At 44.9% G+C, this 18,474-nt stretch overlaps 1 protein-coding gene across 7 annotated transcripts in view; it reads right to left on the reverse strand.

Annotated features, from left to right (window-relative positions):
- Positions 1-1,581: 1,581 nt before the first annotated feature.
- The window catches only part of LOC135366729 (schwannomin-interacting protein 1-like), a 176,982-nt gene continuing 160,089 nt past the window's right edge, over positions 1,582-18,474 (reverse strand). For all 7 annotated transcript variants that reach the window (XM_064599573.1, XM_064599575.1, XM_064599574.1 and 4 more), the window contains 5 exons: positions 8,220-8,507; positions 7,080-7,367; positions 6,699-6,810; positions 4,784-4,883; positions 1,582-4,041 (listed from right to left, as the gene is read on the reverse strand). In XM_064599573.1, coding sequence (XP_064455643.1) covers positions 3,972-4,041; positions 4,784-4,883; positions 6,699-6,810; positions 7,080-7,367; positions 8,220-8,507 — 858 coding nt within the window. In that variant the 3' untranslated portion in view covers positions 1,582-3,971. The remainder of the gene's footprint in view (positions 4,042-4,783; positions 4,884-6,698; positions 6,811-7,079; positions 7,368-8,219; positions 8,508-18,474) is intronic.

The following is an 18,474-nucleotide window of genomic DNA, read 5'->3' on the forward strand; positions in this document are numbered from 1 at the left end:
GGCCAAGATTTGTCCGGAAAGAGGACCTTCGATTTTTTGCCTTAAAAAATCCCAAGGGGTTAGGCTTACCTTTTTTTCCATTTTTGGCCAAAAAATAAAAGTGCTCAAATCGAGCCAATATTGCGCACAGATACTCAGCAGAGACTGCGCTTTAATTTTAGGCCAAGATTTGTCCGGAAAGAGGACCTTCGATTTTTTGCCTTAAAAAATCCCAAGGGGTTAGGCTTACCTTTTTTTCCATTTTTGGCCAAAAAATAAAAGTGCTCAAATCGAGCCAATATTGCGCACAGATACTCAGCAGAGACTGCGCTTTAATTTTAGGCCAAGATTTGTCCGGAAAGAGGACCTTCGATTTTTTGCCTTAAAAAATCCCAAGGGGTTAGGCTTACCTTTTTTTCCATTTTTGGCCAAAAAATAAAAGTGCTCAAATCGAGCCAATATTGCGCACAGATACTCAGCAGAGACTGCGCTTTAATTTTAGGCCAAGATTTGTCCGGAAAGAGGACCTTCGATTTTTTGCCTTAAAAAATCCCAAGGGGTTAGGCTTACCTTTTTTTCCATTTTTGGCCAAAAAATAAAAGTGCTCAAATCGAGCCAATATTGCGCACAGATACTCAGCAGAGACTGCGCTTTAATTTTAGGCCAAGATTTGTCCGGAAAGAGGACCTTCGATTTTTTGCCTTAAAAAATCCCAAGGGGTTAGGCTTACCTTTTTTTCCATTTTTGGCCAAAAAATAAAAGTGCTCAAATCGAGCCAATATTGCGCACAGATACTCAGCAGAGACTGCGCTTTAATTTTAGGCCAAGATTTGTCCGGAAAGAGGACCTTCGATTTTTTGCCTTAAAAAATCCCAAGGGGTTAGGCTTACCTTTTTTTCCATTTTTGGCCAAAAAATAAAAGTGCTCAAATCGAGCCAATATTGCGCACAGATACTCAGCAGAGACTGCGCTTTAATTTTAGGCCAAGATTTGTCCGGAAAGAGGACCTTCGATTTTTTGCCTTAAAAAAACCCCAAGGGGTTAGGCTTACCTTTTTTTCCATTTTTGGCCAAAAAATAGAAGTGCTCAAATCGAGCCAATATTGCGCACAGATACTCAGCAGAGACTGCGCTTTAATTTTAGGCCAAGATTTGTCCGGAAAGAGGACCTTCGATTTTTTGCCTTAAAAAAACCCCAAGGGGTTAGGCTTACCTTTTTTTCCATTTTTGGCCAAAAAATAGAAGTGCTCAAATCGAGCCAATATTGCGCACAGATACTCAGCAGAGACTGCGCTTTAATTCTAGAACTAGATTCGGCTTTAATTGAAGCAGGAAATTGGGCTGAAAATACGACCTTCAAACTTTGACCCCCAACAAACACCAAAAGGAAGGATTGTCTTCAGCTATCTTGCCCAAATCCCCTAAGAGTAACTTAATGAACCTTAGTTCATTAGTCATTTAGATGTATATCCCAACCACAAAAACTATGCTTTTACAGTTTAGTTTTTAAACAAAAATCAAAGGGATAAAAATGAACACTGTATGCAGTGGTTCTACTGTAAAGGTGAAACATGGAATATGGGACTTGGCAAAACAATCCGAGGCACTTTCAAATCAGTCTCATCTTTATTATCTCTCATGTAGGCTAACCTACAATGCCAATGAAACCAGTTGGTACATAGGGGTCTGTGGCTCTTTGATTACTGCCTGACAGATGCACATAGATACATATGTGTGAATATATATATATATATTTATATCTGTAACATTTCTAAAACCTTATGCAGAGTGCACCTGTGCAGACACGTATCAACAGGGAAGGCTATGCATATGATTCGCTGTACACGAGGATGCATGCAAGACTTTCGCTGCATGGCATTTCCACAATACACACCTTGTTCCCTGCAAGTTCTGCAACCATACAGATAGTGGCTACAGTGGTAGCAATTGTCAATAATGTTAAGCGAGAACTTGGTAAGGGGGCACTGAAATGAAAAAATTTCTCATCGCGGAATGCAAGATGTCATTATCTTGATAAGAGCACAAAAGGAACGGGATTCATGGGTTGCATCCCTCGTGATTCCCATGATTGCAAGGCCTGTATGTATTGCCGCACTTTTTGAGGAGGGGCAGAGTGGTGCACGACAGGAACTCATTCCAATCACTAACACAACCACGTTCTGTTCCTTTTGTGTTGGTGCCAAGGTGAGAAATTTTTGCACTTTTCTGACCCTCTAGGTGCTATCATCAGCAAATTACGAGCAGTGTACATGTGTTATTTCAGGACTTTGCCGAGAACCTGGATAAAGTTGCAACAGGTGTGCATATCTGAACACCTTCAAGCTACAAAGTGCTGAGCTACATCATAACGATGTCGAGAAATACATTTTTACACACGTGACTTTCAATGTGTTGCATTTGAAGCATTCACCCTGGAGAAATCACTTTTGAAATGTTGTAGGCGCACTGCCGAACGAACCCCAGTAACTGCCTCTGGTTTTGCCTCCATTATGGCCAAACACTTTTGCATTCCTGTGGCTACGTTTAAACACAGTGGCTGGATCCCAATATTGATGTCAAATGCCTGCAATGTCTGCTGTCGATCTTGAACAGTTGTGAATCATACAAGTCAGCTTGTAGACGAAGAATACTGCTAGTTACTAATAAGTAATAAGTAATTACGAATCAGAAAGCAATAAGATGAGGGCTAACATTTTTCGAGGCACGAAAGAGAATTATGTCCCACAGACACAATGAGGCTGGAAAATGAAGCATACAATTAGTATTAATTACCATGTACCTCAGACCAATGACTGCAGTGCGAATGGCAGCACCCTCATGTATCAGCAGAGATTTTGTGACCCTTGCGGTCATAATGCAAAGCTGTCGTGAGAAGAGTGCACACCTATGTACATATGTTCTGTATCACACGTTCACCTATGCCACAGAAAAGCAGTGGTGCACCAGCATTATTGTGATGTCCAGATGTATAGCAGTGTCAACCTCAACCCACAAAGTGCTCCAATTATGCCCGTTAAGTATGCCACGCCTCAACTAAGCCATGTACAAACAGCACACTAGTTCTGTAATTATTTGCCATTCAAGTAGTTCAAGTATATTTGCATTATGCAATTGGAGTATTGATGCAGTTTTGTGCCGGTATGGCAGGGATACATCCAGAGAATGCCGCCTGCAAAGGAGGGCCAAAGTGAGACAAAGCATACGATAACACTATGCACCTTCAAACGCCACTTAATGCACCCTTAACGGATGCGTCCACATTCAAAGTCTCAGTGCGTAAACACAGCTCTGGAGAGTCTGCAGATGCTGTTTGGGTTTATCCTCCTCACAAATGTTTACATAAATATACTGGTGACAGATATCCATTTCTTGGTAAAGGCGTCGCACAGCTCACCACCTTGCCAGGGTATTATGCGTGCAGATCTTGCTACAAGAGGCATGTGTCATCCGCTACATCTAACACACACATCAATTTTACGGATGCAAACGTAACACATTTACACTGACATCAAAGTTAAGCCATCTCGTATGTACATAGCCCACAGACGAATGAATCAAGAACACCTAAGACGCAAGAAACAGAACAACACTGGTGGCATTGGCACTACCCCTTGTGGAAACTGGAGGCAACAGCAAGCCTCAAGGCATCCCACTCATTTAATTATTTCAATTATTCATCACTATAACGCATGAACAACTAATGTGGATGTAAATCAAATGAGTTGAGTTTGAAATTAAAAAATGCACAACATAGGGGGACAAGGTCACACTACTGCACAAATGTCTGACTAGATGGGGGCTCAAGTGGTCTAGCTGATGCAGCACTGATATCTAGGCTCTATCAAGGTCAGTCTGCTCAAGCTGGGGCACCTCACAATAAATTATTTAGAGTAACAAGGAATGACGAGTCACGAGGAAGCTTGGTTCCACCCGCACTAAGAAGTAGCACACCACAGGGAATGAGTGTTAATTTCACTTGATGCTTGTCTTCACTGGCAAGGTCAGGTTGGAGGAGTCACTTTGTGTGGCACTTTTAGCACCCCTGCAAGTGCAGAAACAGCAATTCAGCACGACCCCGTTAACGCCTGCACCACAACGCCACCTTTGGGTGTTCAATGGATTTAATCGGGAAATATGAAACAACTGTGTAAAACAGAAACCTAAGGACACCAACCTGTGCTGAAAATGGAAAATATTTAAATGGTTACCAGTCAACAGACATAAACGTTTATAGCCATAGCAAAAGCTTTTTTTCTATTTCCTTCAAGTAAAATTCACAAGATGTTCAGTACATTCAACAAACCGTATTTTCTCGAATCTAAGACGATTCAATTGACAACAATTGATTCGTTTGTTTCGTGCAGACTGGCGCTGACAACCGCCACACGTGGTATCGGTTGCACAATGCAATTGGCCTCATCCCGTCACGTGACCTCGTCGTGGCACGGGTATTTGAATCTAAGACGACCCCCCGACTCTGGAACACAGGATTTTGAAGAAGAAAAAAAAAAAAGGTCGTCTAAGATTCGAGAAAATACGGTAATACCATACTCCTTGCGAGGCCACCCACAAAGTACTTTGATGTCCCCCCACCACCACTTCTCTTCCTGAAGTTCTGCCCTGCAGTTGTCCCCAAGCATGTGTCCCCATCTCACATACTGTTTCTCCCGCATTTTGGTAGTTCTGAAATTTTGCCGCTCCCAACAACGCTGGCATCTGCAAGATTCCTCTCGCAGCAGGCGAAAGTGAAAGGTGGATCGAAACGTATGCAGAATGATACTTACAGGTACCTGGTCATATCTTCGATATCAACTAGCATGGAGTCTTGCTCCATATGAAGGTCATCCCGCTCCATCAGAAACTTGACCAAATCTTCATTATGACCTGCACATGAACACAGGAAAGCACATGTAGTGCTACTGCAAGAGGTCACGTATATCATACTTCCTTAGAAGCATATTACGTCCTCATTTTAATTAAATGTGGCCAATATATATGCTATGAACTAAATTCATGATCAAGCAAGGCTGAACATGGGCTACACGAAATACACAGACATACACTATTCACATATTTTCTGTAGCCCATGTTCCAGGTTGTTTCATTGTGGATTACATCCACCAGCTAGCCTGGGTTCACACTGTTTTATCATTTAAGAACTAATTTCTGTTTGAAAGCCATTTATCGTTAAAATAACATACCACACTCAATGCGTTTGAATCGCCCGATACTTTCATTTCCTATTTCGACCAGCTGCAGCTTTGCTGTTATCCTATTGTGTTGTGTTTGTAGAGTTTACACACATAAACATTCCCTCTCCACTCCTGCTAGGGCCCCGTAGCCCTTCACTATTCCATAGATATTTAAATGAACGAAAGATTTTTAATGGTGCACCACTGGAACACTTCCAAAGCGTATCTCAAAGCAATTTGAGCAAGAAATCGAATCTTCCCTTAGCATTTCTCCTGTGACAATGCTGTATGTACCACCATTACCGTATTTGACCGTGTACAATAAGGTTTTTTTTTTGGTTTTACCTCAAAAATGACCCCTTAAACGTGGGGTCGTATTATATGCAGCACCTAGGCCCGGCACTTGCTATCTCAGGCGTCTTCCCAATCTGTCGCTGCCAGCTCCGCAGCCTACAGCGGTGCGTCATGTGACAAATCAAGTGCTGAGAGAGGGCGAAAGGAAAGTGTGTCATGACGAAAACCCGAGACTGGGAAAAAGACGAAAAACAGACGACACAAAGTCTCAAGTGTTGAGAGTCAAAGTGAGTCAAAGTGTTGAGACATTTGTGTTGTGTCGTCTGTTTTTCGTCTTTTTCCCAGTCTCGGGTTTTCGTCATGGATCTTATGCACCAGCTTGCTTGCTTTTTAACCATTTTATCTGAAAGTGCGTCGTTCTTTCACATGTGCTTGTGGACGGTCTGCTGCCTTGGATACGCGCGTTTGAAAAAACGAAAGCGACCTCAAAATGGCAACAAGACGTGCCATCTGCACTGCAAAATTCGAACTAGACTGGAAGTTGCCGCTTCCGATAACATGGCAGCATTGCATGAGCTCGGCATGAATGAGTCAAACATTTGTTGTTGGGAGAAGCAACGGACACTGCTGTTCTTCTGTGCGTCTACATTGGAAGCCTGTTGCGGTCCGAAGTCTGGAGTTTATCCAAAGATTGATAGAGCCTAAAGTTTCAGGGTTTAACCCAATTCTTCCCCGAATTTGCACCCCGAATTGAAGGTTGCCACTTTACGGTGAAACCCGATTTTTACCTGGCCAATTGCACTCACCAACACATCTGTACGAACGAACACTAGTTTGTGTGGCACAATTACATCACCGTGTGTACCAAACCAGTACAATTTGTTTGAGTAATAGAGCCAGATTTCTCCCCGAATTTAGCATACTGGAAGCTTTTCCACCCGAATTTGCATGAATTTAGAGCAGATGTTTATTTCCCCGATTTTTACCCCCGAATTTGGAAAAAAATATTTCCCGAAAACTTCAGGCTCTAAAGATTGATCCTCGTCATATACTAGATGATCCTCGTCAGTTGTAACTATTTTCTTATGGGAATGCAAACATCCTGCATCACAGTATTCACTGGCTCGCAGTAGCTTTCCTCCCACGGGACAGTGAAAATGTCACTGTATGTGTTCAGATACGACATGTGAAGAGCTAATAAATGCAGACTTACTTTCAATTTGTGAATGCAAGTCATTCACAATGACCTGTAGCTGAGCCAGGTTCATGTCTGTGAGAACCTGCCTGGTCAATCTGTGGCGTCCATCAGAAAATGCAATGCCCACCTAGGAATTTGAAGCATAGCGTAAAGACCCTGTGCAACAGTAAGTTGGAAAATTGCCCCATACACTCCCGATCTTGCAAGCACTGTGCCTGCAAGAACACATTGCATTGAATTGCTACTGGTTGATAGGGAACAACGTCAAATTGACAGGTCGGCTATTGTTAGCGAAGCATCGTGGGCTCAGAGAAATAGTCACTGTGTCTGCACGAAATAGTCAAAACTATAAAATAGTCAAATAGTGCAAATGAAGAAATAGTCACTGCGACTCACGATGTCTGCAATGGGTGACTTCTTTTTCAGCTGGCGTTCCACTTCCATTTGCATCCTCGCCATCTCCTTGGCCTGTGCAAGGGCCAGCCTTGCTTCAGCCTGCAACCTGGCTTGGCACGTAGCGAAGTCTTCCTTCTGCCCGTCAGGCGCCCCTTTGTGCAGGGCGTCCGCATTATGCTGCCTCCAGCTCTTCCGCCGGTTGAAGAAAAAGGAAGGCCGTTTCGCCGGTGCGTTTTCTGCAGGCGGCACACCGACTTTCGTGGTTGGCTCTGGAGGTACATCCGGTGCCTGTGCCAACCAAGGCATTTGACGTGAGGAAGCTAGTGGTAGAAATGCAATAAACTGTGCACGTCTGTGTGCATCAAGGACAACCTGAAGGGACATTCTCCTCCTAGTCAAGAGGAAGGCCGAACGGGCACGCAAAAGGTGATGAATGTACTGTTTGTGCAGTGCTCACGATGTGTGTGAGAGGAAGGTGTACGAGGCTTCGAGATAGGCGAGGTGCTCTCCATTACATGACGATCCAGTAAGCACATTAGTCAATGAGAACTTGGAAGCATAAACTCTCGTGATAGTACCCACATACTTTGTCGACATTCCAGTAGATCAGCCACAGCTGCAATTTGGACTAAAAGAAACAACAGTTCTGGGCATGATTTAACATGACGGCCTATTTCCCAGGCATTCTCATGGAGAACACATTGAATGCTTGAGATGTTCCTTGTCTAAATATTTCAGGTGGTATTCTTCAGCATTTTACCATGCAAAATCATGTATACCTGATGTAAGGAACTTTAAGATATTCTGCCATTTTGTTACATCAAGGTTTAGCTGTAGTGCAAGCTTCCCTGGGTCATCTTTCTCCTTTTTTTACTGGTAGTTTGAACAGCAAAGTAATCAAATGGTGGTAAGGAATGTCCAACGAGAAAGAACAGTGTATAGCTCTCATTAAAGCTTTTTTAAGTACGGTTGTGGAATGCTGTGAGATTAAGGAAGCTGTGATTTATAATATTTGAAAGGCAAAAGGTGCTTTTATGAGTGTTTCCTAACAACAGTGCCTACAAGGACATATGTAACCTGGATCAACTGCCCCGTGAAACACACGACTACAAAATATACATTTCACGGACAGAACTTAACCTTTTCAGCGGACACTCTGTCGTTTTCTGGCCTGAAGAGGCCCACGGGTTGCTGCATCTCGCACTGATTACTGCTGACGTCTGAGGGTCCCTTTGCTGGCACCGTGTTTCCATTATCACCTTCTTGATCTTTGGCTGTCTCATTCATGAAGCAAATCTGCAGGTTCTTGCTACCCTGTAGCCGTGTCGTCAAACTCGGCTTGCGATTCACACGGTCCCCGCAGTATGTTTCTTCCGCATCAGTGTCCATTGCGAGCTTGCGGCGAATCTCTTCTCGGTCATTGCGACGCTGAAAAATTAGGGACGTGCATTAAAACACCTGAAATATGCGTAACGCTGCAAATCATGCCTGGCCAGCATAGAAAATGTGGTACTATTTAGTAGTCACTTGTGTTTGCTATCACGAGAAGGGAAACAGTGAATAACTTAAACGAGAAGCTAACATTTCTATACTGCCCATGCATTATATATTGATGGATTTTCTGGTAGGAACTCAATATCACCTCCGGTGTGTCAGCATCCCCAATAATCTCAACGATACAGTCATAAAAATTATACGAGTCACTGTCAAGATTGGCATATTCTTGGCGAACTGCTTCTTGGTGACGGACGATTTGATTGTCACCATCGTCGTCTGAATCGGCACAGCTATTAGATGTCTCGCTTTGTTTCGCGCTACCACTCATGAAGTCCTGCTGCCGAACAGCGCTGTATCGTTTCAGATTTGCTGCAATCCACGACTTTCCGCTGTCTATGCGATATCCAACGTTGTCCAGAACGCTCTTCATCCTTCTCAGTCGGTTGCAGGAGGAACGAAAACACTTTGCAGGCGTTGCAGATATCGCGGAACTAATGGGCGTCGTATGACAGGAATGTCGGCGCAGAGTTATAAATTGGGGAGAAAACGGAGCAGAGAACACTTGAAGGTCTGAAGTTGTGTGATTTGTATCGACTAGAGACAGGCTACTTTCGAGGAACTCAATGAAGGCGCGAAAAATCGAACAATGTGCTACTTTTTGAGGGATACCGCGCCCCACCTCGCCCACAGAAAAACAAAGCGTCCCTCGTCTGCCTGTCAAAATGATACTAATGGCGATTGGGCTGAACCTCCTTTTTTGCGTCGGCGTGATAACTAATCATATTCGTATTCCGTGTTTCTTGGCTGGTATATCGATGTTTCGGTTGTGCACCAATGATCGTACGTGCGTGAAATTGATGTCGTATTTGGCGCTGCAGGCTCACCAAGGCCACTGACCAAGACTCACGAAGTTCAATGGGCGTGTTTAGCGGGAATTTCAAATTTCATGGACGGTACTTCAAGTACCTTATCTCGATCAACCTTGAAATTTACTAAGTACGCGTTGTTTATATGTGATCCTCTCTGGTTCACCGTATTTTTCAGTGTATAAGACGCGCGTTATGCAATACAAAAGTGCTCTGAAGAGGTCCTGGGCGTTATCTTAGTGCGCGTTATACACGGAAAAATTTTCCTTGCAGAGTTCCTTTTCAGGTCAGTGACGTACATATTCTAGCCACTTCCAGGGTGTGCTGTGGCTTTCTCCCTTATCTCTTAGGGTCAGTTGACAAAACCGGCGAAAGGACACTCATTAACGATCAATAATCTTGAATTCACTTCAGAAGGATGGCGTGATTGAGAAGGGACGCGAAACGGAAAGTAGAGAGGACACTGAAATATACTATGACAGCGACGCTGTTGCATCGGAGTTTAACGGATTTGACTAAATGCGTTTTAAATATAGCATATTATATATGATGCGCCGCTTTGGTTCCTTGTGTATACTGGTGGCAGTACAGAAGCTTGTAGCACCATTGCGGTGCGCGTTATACATCGAACATTTTTCAAATTCGACCCGTTTATTGGGGTGCGCCGTGCGCGTTATACACGAGTGCGCGTTATACACCAGAAAATACGGTACTTCTTCAGAGACGATGGGCGACACATATTGGGCACACGAAATTCCCCGTATGCTCTAAAAGGTCGGTCACATTTCCGCGCGTGATGCGGTACCTACTTGACATGCAGACTTCCGTTGCCACACAGTGAATAATTTATACCAGAACAATGTACAAAAAAAAAATCGTGGTTACCAAGCACTGCGTGACAAAATAAATAAGACGTCGCAAACTTTCGTCTTCACGCATTTCCTGTGCAGCATACCGATGGAAACACGGCGGTCTGCCGATGGTTGTGTATAGTTTCCGCCTAGGGACGCTAGCCCACATGAGTTTGTTTCAGTTTCCACGTCGCTAGAGTAGAATGTGACTGACGTCTTAGAGCACCTACCCTGTAGATGTTAACGCTAAGCTTCTGCATGTTGAACTGCAATAGCTTTCCGAAACGCCGTTACATATAAATATAACTCGTAAAATAAGCTACATAGACAAATGTGGTAATGCACTGAAATTATGCAATCAGTAGTAATAAGGAATTCGATATACGTACAGACATACATAGTATAATAGCCAGAACACACACACACCAAAATATTAACCATATGTTTTTCTACAACCGTCCTAGCAGTATCGACCTACTTTACCGCTTACCTCATCCGTATCACTGTCACTGAACGTATCATCGTAGCAGATTTGGTAGATAGAAGTTATGTACTTCGCGTCCTCCAGCAACACCTTCAAATCTCTCGGAGCCTTGTCGCTCTTCTCGCTCGAGTCTACATCCGACAGTTCGGGGACCGTACCCGCGCTGGACGAGCAACGTGTATTCATCGGTGACACTGACCGCCCCATCACTTTAGGTCACACCTTTTTTTTTTTTTTTTTGACCACGCAGCTGGCTCTATATCGGCGATGCGGACTTGCTGAGCTCGACGCCGACCCAGCAGAAGGCCTCGAAATCAACGAACGGCGAAGGTCGCAAAGAATAGCTTGGCTCTTCCGTGCGCTGTATGTGTGTATGACGCAAATTGCTGTCACCGTAACAAAGTGACATCTGTCACCGCTGCTTCGAGAAGTCTGATCTTCGAAGCTGTAACAGTTCAGTGTTTGCGGATATATCGGGCGATGTCAATACCATACGCGTGCTGGCAGCGCTTATACAGATATAAGCATCGTTGTGGTTCTGAGTCGCTCTGGAGGATATATCGTAGCGTAGAATTTGTACCGTCCTTAACACAAAAACGCACAGTGTCACGATTTCACAAGAGTCGTCCGTAGCGGAGATCCTCACTATGTTCTTCGAAGCTTACTCAGAGGAACACGCCGGTAACAAGCCACACACACACCACACAGACGGTTGTCGTTTGTCAGCAGCAGGTGTTGGATACCAGCATTCGCACAGTCCCGTTGGTATTTCCACACTCTCCTCGCTTTCCAGAAACCATGGTCGTGCCCACGTCTGTCTTGCCTTCGCTTCAGCTTGCTTGCGGACCCAAAATAAAATTCCCTATGGCCGACTTCCGCTGCAATCAGAGCGGCTAACTAAAAACCTTCGCGAGCTTTTCCTTGGACGAGGACCAACAAATGCAGGCGTTCAAATGGCTCGCACACTTCCCGTCTGGCCACGGCACAAAGCTTCACCCGCCGTCTCTGCACTGGGAGACCCAGAAACTCTGGACGGGGTTTCACTCGAACGCGGAGGAAGTAGAGAATGGTTTCCCAACAGAGTATAAGCTATACGGCTGGTATATGAGATTTTGTTTCGTCAACAGAAAACTCCGAACTGCGCGCGATAACGGGAATGAGATCGGGACCGGAACTGGATGCGGGGGCGACGGCAAACAAGGACCTCGTTCCGTGCACGAAGGAAGTTTAATCATCCTGTTGTTGGAACGGGAAAGCGCTGAATGAAAATTCGTCACACCCAATATACGAAATCGAGCGACTCAGGGCAGCTGAGCGGGAAAACACGTATTTCACGCGCACAACGACGCATATGAGGTCAGAGACCATTTCCTCCGATAAGACAAAAACCCCCCACTCCCTTGATAAACATCTCCGCGATGATGGCCGTCAAACACTCGGGACATGTCCATGCTTGAATAAACTTTCCCGATAATGTGTTTGCTGTTTATGATAAGGACCTCAAAATACGGACAGGGACTCTTAAGTACGTAAGATATTTTTAGACGCATATGGCATGAGATGAACATATATGAGAACGTTCGTGAGGCCGACTATATACACGTGGTATGTTACAGTTGAAATAAAACTGGAAATATCGAACAAGACGCGACGGCTCACTGGCAGACGACAATGGCGGACGACAATGGCAGCTGTCAATCATCCAGAGGACGTCCTGAGAACAGTCAAGGGCACGGCCATTTATTAGCTAACGACTAAAGTAGTCTCTTCGTTAGCTCCGTGGTTGATGACGTGCTGATCTTAGAGATGTCCACTCGTATTCTCCACGGTTCAATTCACGACATTGGTATAGAGCACGTACACTGATGCCACTTTGCCGAGGTGTTGTTCGAGTTACGTCAGGCGACTTGAACGCATAACGGGTATATGGAACCTCTTATATTGCTTGCACGCGAAGAACACACAGGGCGATGAGCCGTGACGCATACTCCTCAAGAAGGCACTGCAGTTTGTTATGCACACTGGTTTGAGTGCTTCCTGTGCACATCACGTATCAAGCGCAAAGACAACTTGTCAGAACGTTGTCGTGTCAACAGTCCCCACTTGCTCCTTCCAGATGTTCCCATGCCGTCCGCAATGAACCACGTGTGAGGCACGCCACAGGCATCTAGGTTTGAGAGGGAAAGTCCAAGGACGATGCCATGATGCTTCCCGACGTACACGCGGCAATGAGTCTCAAGGGGGAGCAAATATTAGGGCCGGAGGCTCGGCAGCGGGGCACGCCGACGCCAATTGTCAAATGGTAGTCCGTTAGTATGCGGTGGAAATGCAACAGCGGGACAAGAAATGACGCTGGAGCATCGAAGTAGTGAATACCAATACCGTACTGTGCCCCGTGAGCACTGGAGTAGATTATCATCCCAATCACCATCATCAAAATAAAGTAGGTTGTTGATGTTCAGTGTCAATGCGGCAGATAGTGTGTTGTAGATCTGGAGGCTATTGGCGTTCGTCTTTCCGCACTTCAAGATATAAATACCCTCGCTGGATAAGCAAGCGTCTGCTCTGATTGATTAACTGACTGATTGCTGGGATACAGGCGAGTACCCTGGTGAAGGTTGGGCATGTGGATGGGTGGAGAAATTGAGGATGAGAAACTGACAAACCGCAGTAGGAAATGTCGGTTGTGCTTAAGCGTTCACCGAGTTTGCTTGGGTTCTATATACTGGGGCTGGATGTACGAAATCTTAAGGAATCTGTCGCTCGGGGCCACAAGACGGATATGGCACAAAATGATTTTGGTTCTTTGTCGGCGCGCGTAGTGGGGGAGGGGAAAGAGGGAAATCCAATGTATAGACTGACGTTTTTGGGGGCGATCGCCCTGTCCAGCCGCCCTTTGATCCGCCACTCTAGCGATGACTGTAGGTTGAAAAGTGATACAAGAAGGGGTATCTTTTTATCGCTGCATTAGTCTCGTATATATTAGAAGAGCGTTTTTTTTTTTTTTTCTTGTGTAGCGTATCCCGTACCGTTCTTGAGAACAACAGAATATGCCGTGAACAGCGTACAATTGCGAATCCAATAAGGATCAACCGTGGTCACCTGTGAATGGAAACAACTCTGATCGCCAATGATTAAATTTACTCCACATGACAAATGATGACCTGTCGTGTGCTTGCACGATTATTACAGTCAAACTCCTTTATAGCGAACACCTTTTTAACGAAAATACCACTACAGCATTTTTTTTGCGGTCCCGCTGGAGCCCTATAGGTCCAATAATGGACATCCTTTTTAACGAAAATACCTTTACTGCAAATTTTTTTTGCTGTCCCCTGAGTTTCGTTGTAAAGGAGTTTGACTTACGCAAAAACTTCGATAATGGAGAACGGTACATTTAATTCATATTCAACGCTTAAGTTGGAACTAATTTGAAACATTCGTCAAGTGTGTGACACCTCTAAATTCCCGATACTGAGATCATGTTGAAGCGTCTAAAAAAAGGTTTCAATGGAAAAGTCTACAAAATATTTTTTAAATAACCGAAAGGAAACCCGAATAGTAATCGCTTTCAACTCCAAGAAAAAGAAAAACGGTAAAATTCCACCAAGAAATGTCAATAATACATGTTAGTTCTGACGCTTGAAAGTTAACAGTATTTTCTTCATTTCTTGCTTTCTTTCTTTTTTTCAAGTAAGCCACCTCTTTTTGTGCCGCTTATGCTCTGAAGAGTTAATGATTCGTGATGACAGCATTGACAGCACGTTGGGAAACTTGGATGAATAACTCGCGCAGCTAAATAATGTGCTCGGAAGGAAATAGCTAATAGACGGAACAGACAGACGCGTGAGTCATATCCTTCGAGCTCAGCCCGTGTGGGTAAGCGCGTACGAGCTCAAGGGGAGTGGCTTTTTAGGGTGGCCGCACCGCACGCCGAGAGAACACATGGAACGCATCTGTGACTGCAGTACAGAAGCAGACGTTTATGATGCGAAGCACATGAGAAGACACGCCTGCTTCTCACTATTAATTACATTTGGGAGACACGGGATGTTCTCCATGGCGTTTTGAAATAAATAAAGAACGTGCGACGTTGCTGCCATGTGTCAGCTACGTCCAGAGAACGGGTGCGATGTAATACGATACTGGCAATACTATATACCAAATCTGAGACGCAAATAACGATATGCGGTGCAAATAACGATATGCGGTGCAAATAAAAGGCGTCAACCTATTTCACAGAAAGTTTAGTAAGGCTCTCTCTCTACCAGGAGACTACCAGGTTCTGGGCGTAGAATTGATTTTGACGTTTTTTAAATTAAGTTAATTAAATTAATCAATTAAGAAACAAATTGACTGCATTAATTTAACTTATTTACCACTCCCCCCCCCCAAAAAAAAAATATCGTAGCGCCAAAACGTTAGGCGAAATTCCTGAAGTGTCAGCCACGAAACGATTGGAAATACCTAAATCGTTTCCGACACACACACAAAAAAAAAAGAAAAGAAAAGAAATGTGTTGCGTTGTGAAAACTTGTCGTCGATAGTGGTAAATTGCAAAACCGATCAGATTTGATTCTTACTTACGGATTTAATTACCATTAAATTCCTCCTCCCCCTCCCCCCAAATGAATTACAGTTGTCTTCTCTGGTCAGAGCTGTTGAGCACGAATGTGACAATTGCAAATTCAACTACGGTCTCTCAAAAAATCCGCGCAACTTTATTTAATTATTTATTTTTTGCTTTCGTGTTAGCGCCGCGAAGCAACTCTGGCCATAAGTGCCGTACAGACGTGGACAGATGGAGAGAGGACAGCAGGAAGGAATGGGGTGACACAGGGGAACTTTATTGTATGTTAATGAAACGCGTACGTAAGATATACAGGGTGTTCAAAATTAAGCTTTCACGAGCGCTACGCAAACACAGCGATGACAGAAAACCGGATGATAACTTTACGCTACTTGTGTAAGAAACAGGTGCTGCTAATTATGTAGCACCTGTTTCTTACTCAAGGAACAGAAAAAGTAGCACCAGTTTTCTTTTGTTCGCCTATTTATAAAGTGCTAGTGAAAGCTTAATTTTGAACACCCTGTATGTAGCTATTGAAGCCCATATCTAGTCGCGTCGCCTGTCCCTGGTACACAGTTTTTTAATTCTTTTATTCTGTGTTAGCGCCGCGAAGCAACTCTGGCTATGAGCGGCGTGCAGATGTGGACAGATGGAGAGAGGACGGCAGGAATGAGTGGGGGACAGGGGGGTTAGTATGCGTCCAGGGCCGACTTCAGGGGGAACTGTGTCGACATTCGTCTGGAAAGTCTTCGGAAAGCCCAGGGAAAACCCCAAACAGCGCAGCCAGTGACAGGATTCAAACCCGTGTGTCACCTCCCAGTCTCGGCGTGGAAAGCGATCATCCTAACCCCCACGCCACGGGAGCTGGTCTCTGGTACACAGTAGCTACTCGAGAACATTTTTGGCAAGCATCTACAATTGACGCGGGCAACTTTCCCTGGCATCTTTTTTGGTCGCTGTCACCCCTGATGAGTACGTTTCCTTGGCCATCGGTGACGGCACCAGCACACGGCAGTGAAGACACCACGATTGCAGCGACTGCGTTTACGTAGCCCTCCCAAGCTCAACAACATCTTGTCCCAATATTGGACCAATATTGGCAATGTCGGCCCAATGTCGGCCCAATATTGGACCAAGATTGAACCAATATTGGCAATGTCGGCCCAATATCGGACCAACAGTGTGTCAGTATTGCCAATATTGGTCCAGTATTGGGCCAATATGTTGTGCTGCTTGGGCTTGTCCTTGAAGGATGCATGACCAATGCATCACTGTACTGAGGTTACAACTACTGTGACAGCTGTGGCTGCAGCTGGCCAGGTAACGTCTGATCTCCTTTGCATGGGGGAGTTCAGTCGGCAGTCTAAACTGCCTCAGCCAAGCAACTTATTTCCACCGTCTCGACGCCCTTTTTAGGTCGATATATTCAGCTTCATGTGCAGAAGCAAGACCTACTTCTTTCGAACAGTGGACTTTAACCGCAAAGTACACACTGTGACAACAATGTCCTCAGTCATTTCCATAGACTTTTGTGTCCGGACACTGCTGATGAGGGTATAGTTTAAAGCAGAGAGGGAAAGAATCCCGTTCTTCTGTTTTCTTTTCTTTTTTGTCGTCGTACCGAAGAAGTTTGACAAAACCGCAGTCTGCGACCGCAGAAAAATTTCGGACTTGATTTTCGTTCATCAGAGCCAGGTACATGCGTGCTCTATGGTTCTGTTCAAAGCGACACCCCAAAGCCAAACCAACGCCAAATAGATGCTGCCACAACTTTCCTTGTGATGCTAAGATATTTCAACCGAATTCGTAGCCAACCACTCACAACAGTTTCAAAGTCAGTGCTTTCATGGCCGTGATGTGGGTGTAAGCAATTTCCTGTTTCTGTTCCACCGAGCAATCACGCCACCGATACGATACGAAACGTACTAATTGCTTTCTTGCGAAGTTTCAGAACAGTCCTCGATCGCCTTTGACTCGGTCGAGAACGTATATGACGTCCGCCAGGAAGCAGTAGCGCATGCTTACGTCACCGGGAAATCGGAAACCGAAACTAAATGTGATTATGCCATTTTTGTCTCTTGCATTACGCAGCTGGATGAAATTTTGTAGTTTACACGTAATGGTACGGTCGAACACAACTCTAATCTTGAAATCACTCAACATCTTCAGTCAGTCTCACAACAAACTAAGTCTAATCTATACATGCTACCAAGACAGCCATTCCCAAGGATGAGCAAGGCCACCACCGAACACAAGCCAACCGGATACAGCCATGCTCCATAGATTTGACCTCTATAGCGCAAACAATTAGCTCAACCCAGCGGGTTTACCCAGAATTTTGTCCTGGCGGTGTGCTAGGGTCCGTAGGGGGAGGGGAGGGGTGACGTCACAACATGAAGGAGACTCTCATGTCTTTTATGGTCTTCGACGAAATATTGCGTATAGCCACAGTTGCTTCGCGGCGCTAACACGAAATAAGAATAAATATTTCGTAACCTCGCAAAATTTTAGGCGGTGCCTCCCAGAATTTGGGGGTGTGGGGGGTATTAGGGGGGAGTCTGGATAAATGACTGGTCCCAACCTGAGGATTCGCTCATAACGGGCTGTCACCCAATCGCTGGCGATCTTCCTCCCATTCATTAGCAAGCGAGTCACAAGACTACCACACTGCACACATCCATGTAAGCACATCCATGCAAGAGCTTCCATGCTCATTTTGGCACTATACGTAATGCTAGCAGCATGTTATACCTCGTTGTGGTAGATCTCAAACAGCGGCGACGCAAACACGTTTGATGCCGCCGCCGTCGCCATAGAAATTCTCTGATCTCAAAGGACGTTCTGTGCTATTCCATCGTCCATCTCTTGCACACAGAAAGGACCCTCGTGCAGGCCTTGTAGCACCATTCAGTCTAAAAACAGGAGCGCGTATGATAAACCTTGGTGCAAGGAACACGGTTCAAATACACGTCGAAAGAAACGGCCCATTGGAAGAGAATGCGAGAGGGAAAGCGAGGAGGCGACTGAGTGATCCTGTACGAAAAAAGAAGGGGTCTTCTAACTTCCGAGTTGGGCCGCTGCCAGACACTGCTGCTCAGTCTGTGTGTAGAAGTACGACAGTGCCCAT

This window comes from Ornithodoros turicata, chromosome 8 (assembly GCF_037126465.1).
Source record: "Ornithodoros turicata isolate Travis chromosome 8, ASM3712646v1, whole genome shotgun sequence".
NCBI classification, from domain to species: domain Eukaryota; kingdom Metazoa; phylum Arthropoda; class Arachnida; order Ixodida; family Argasidae; genus Ornithodoros; species Ornithodoros turicata.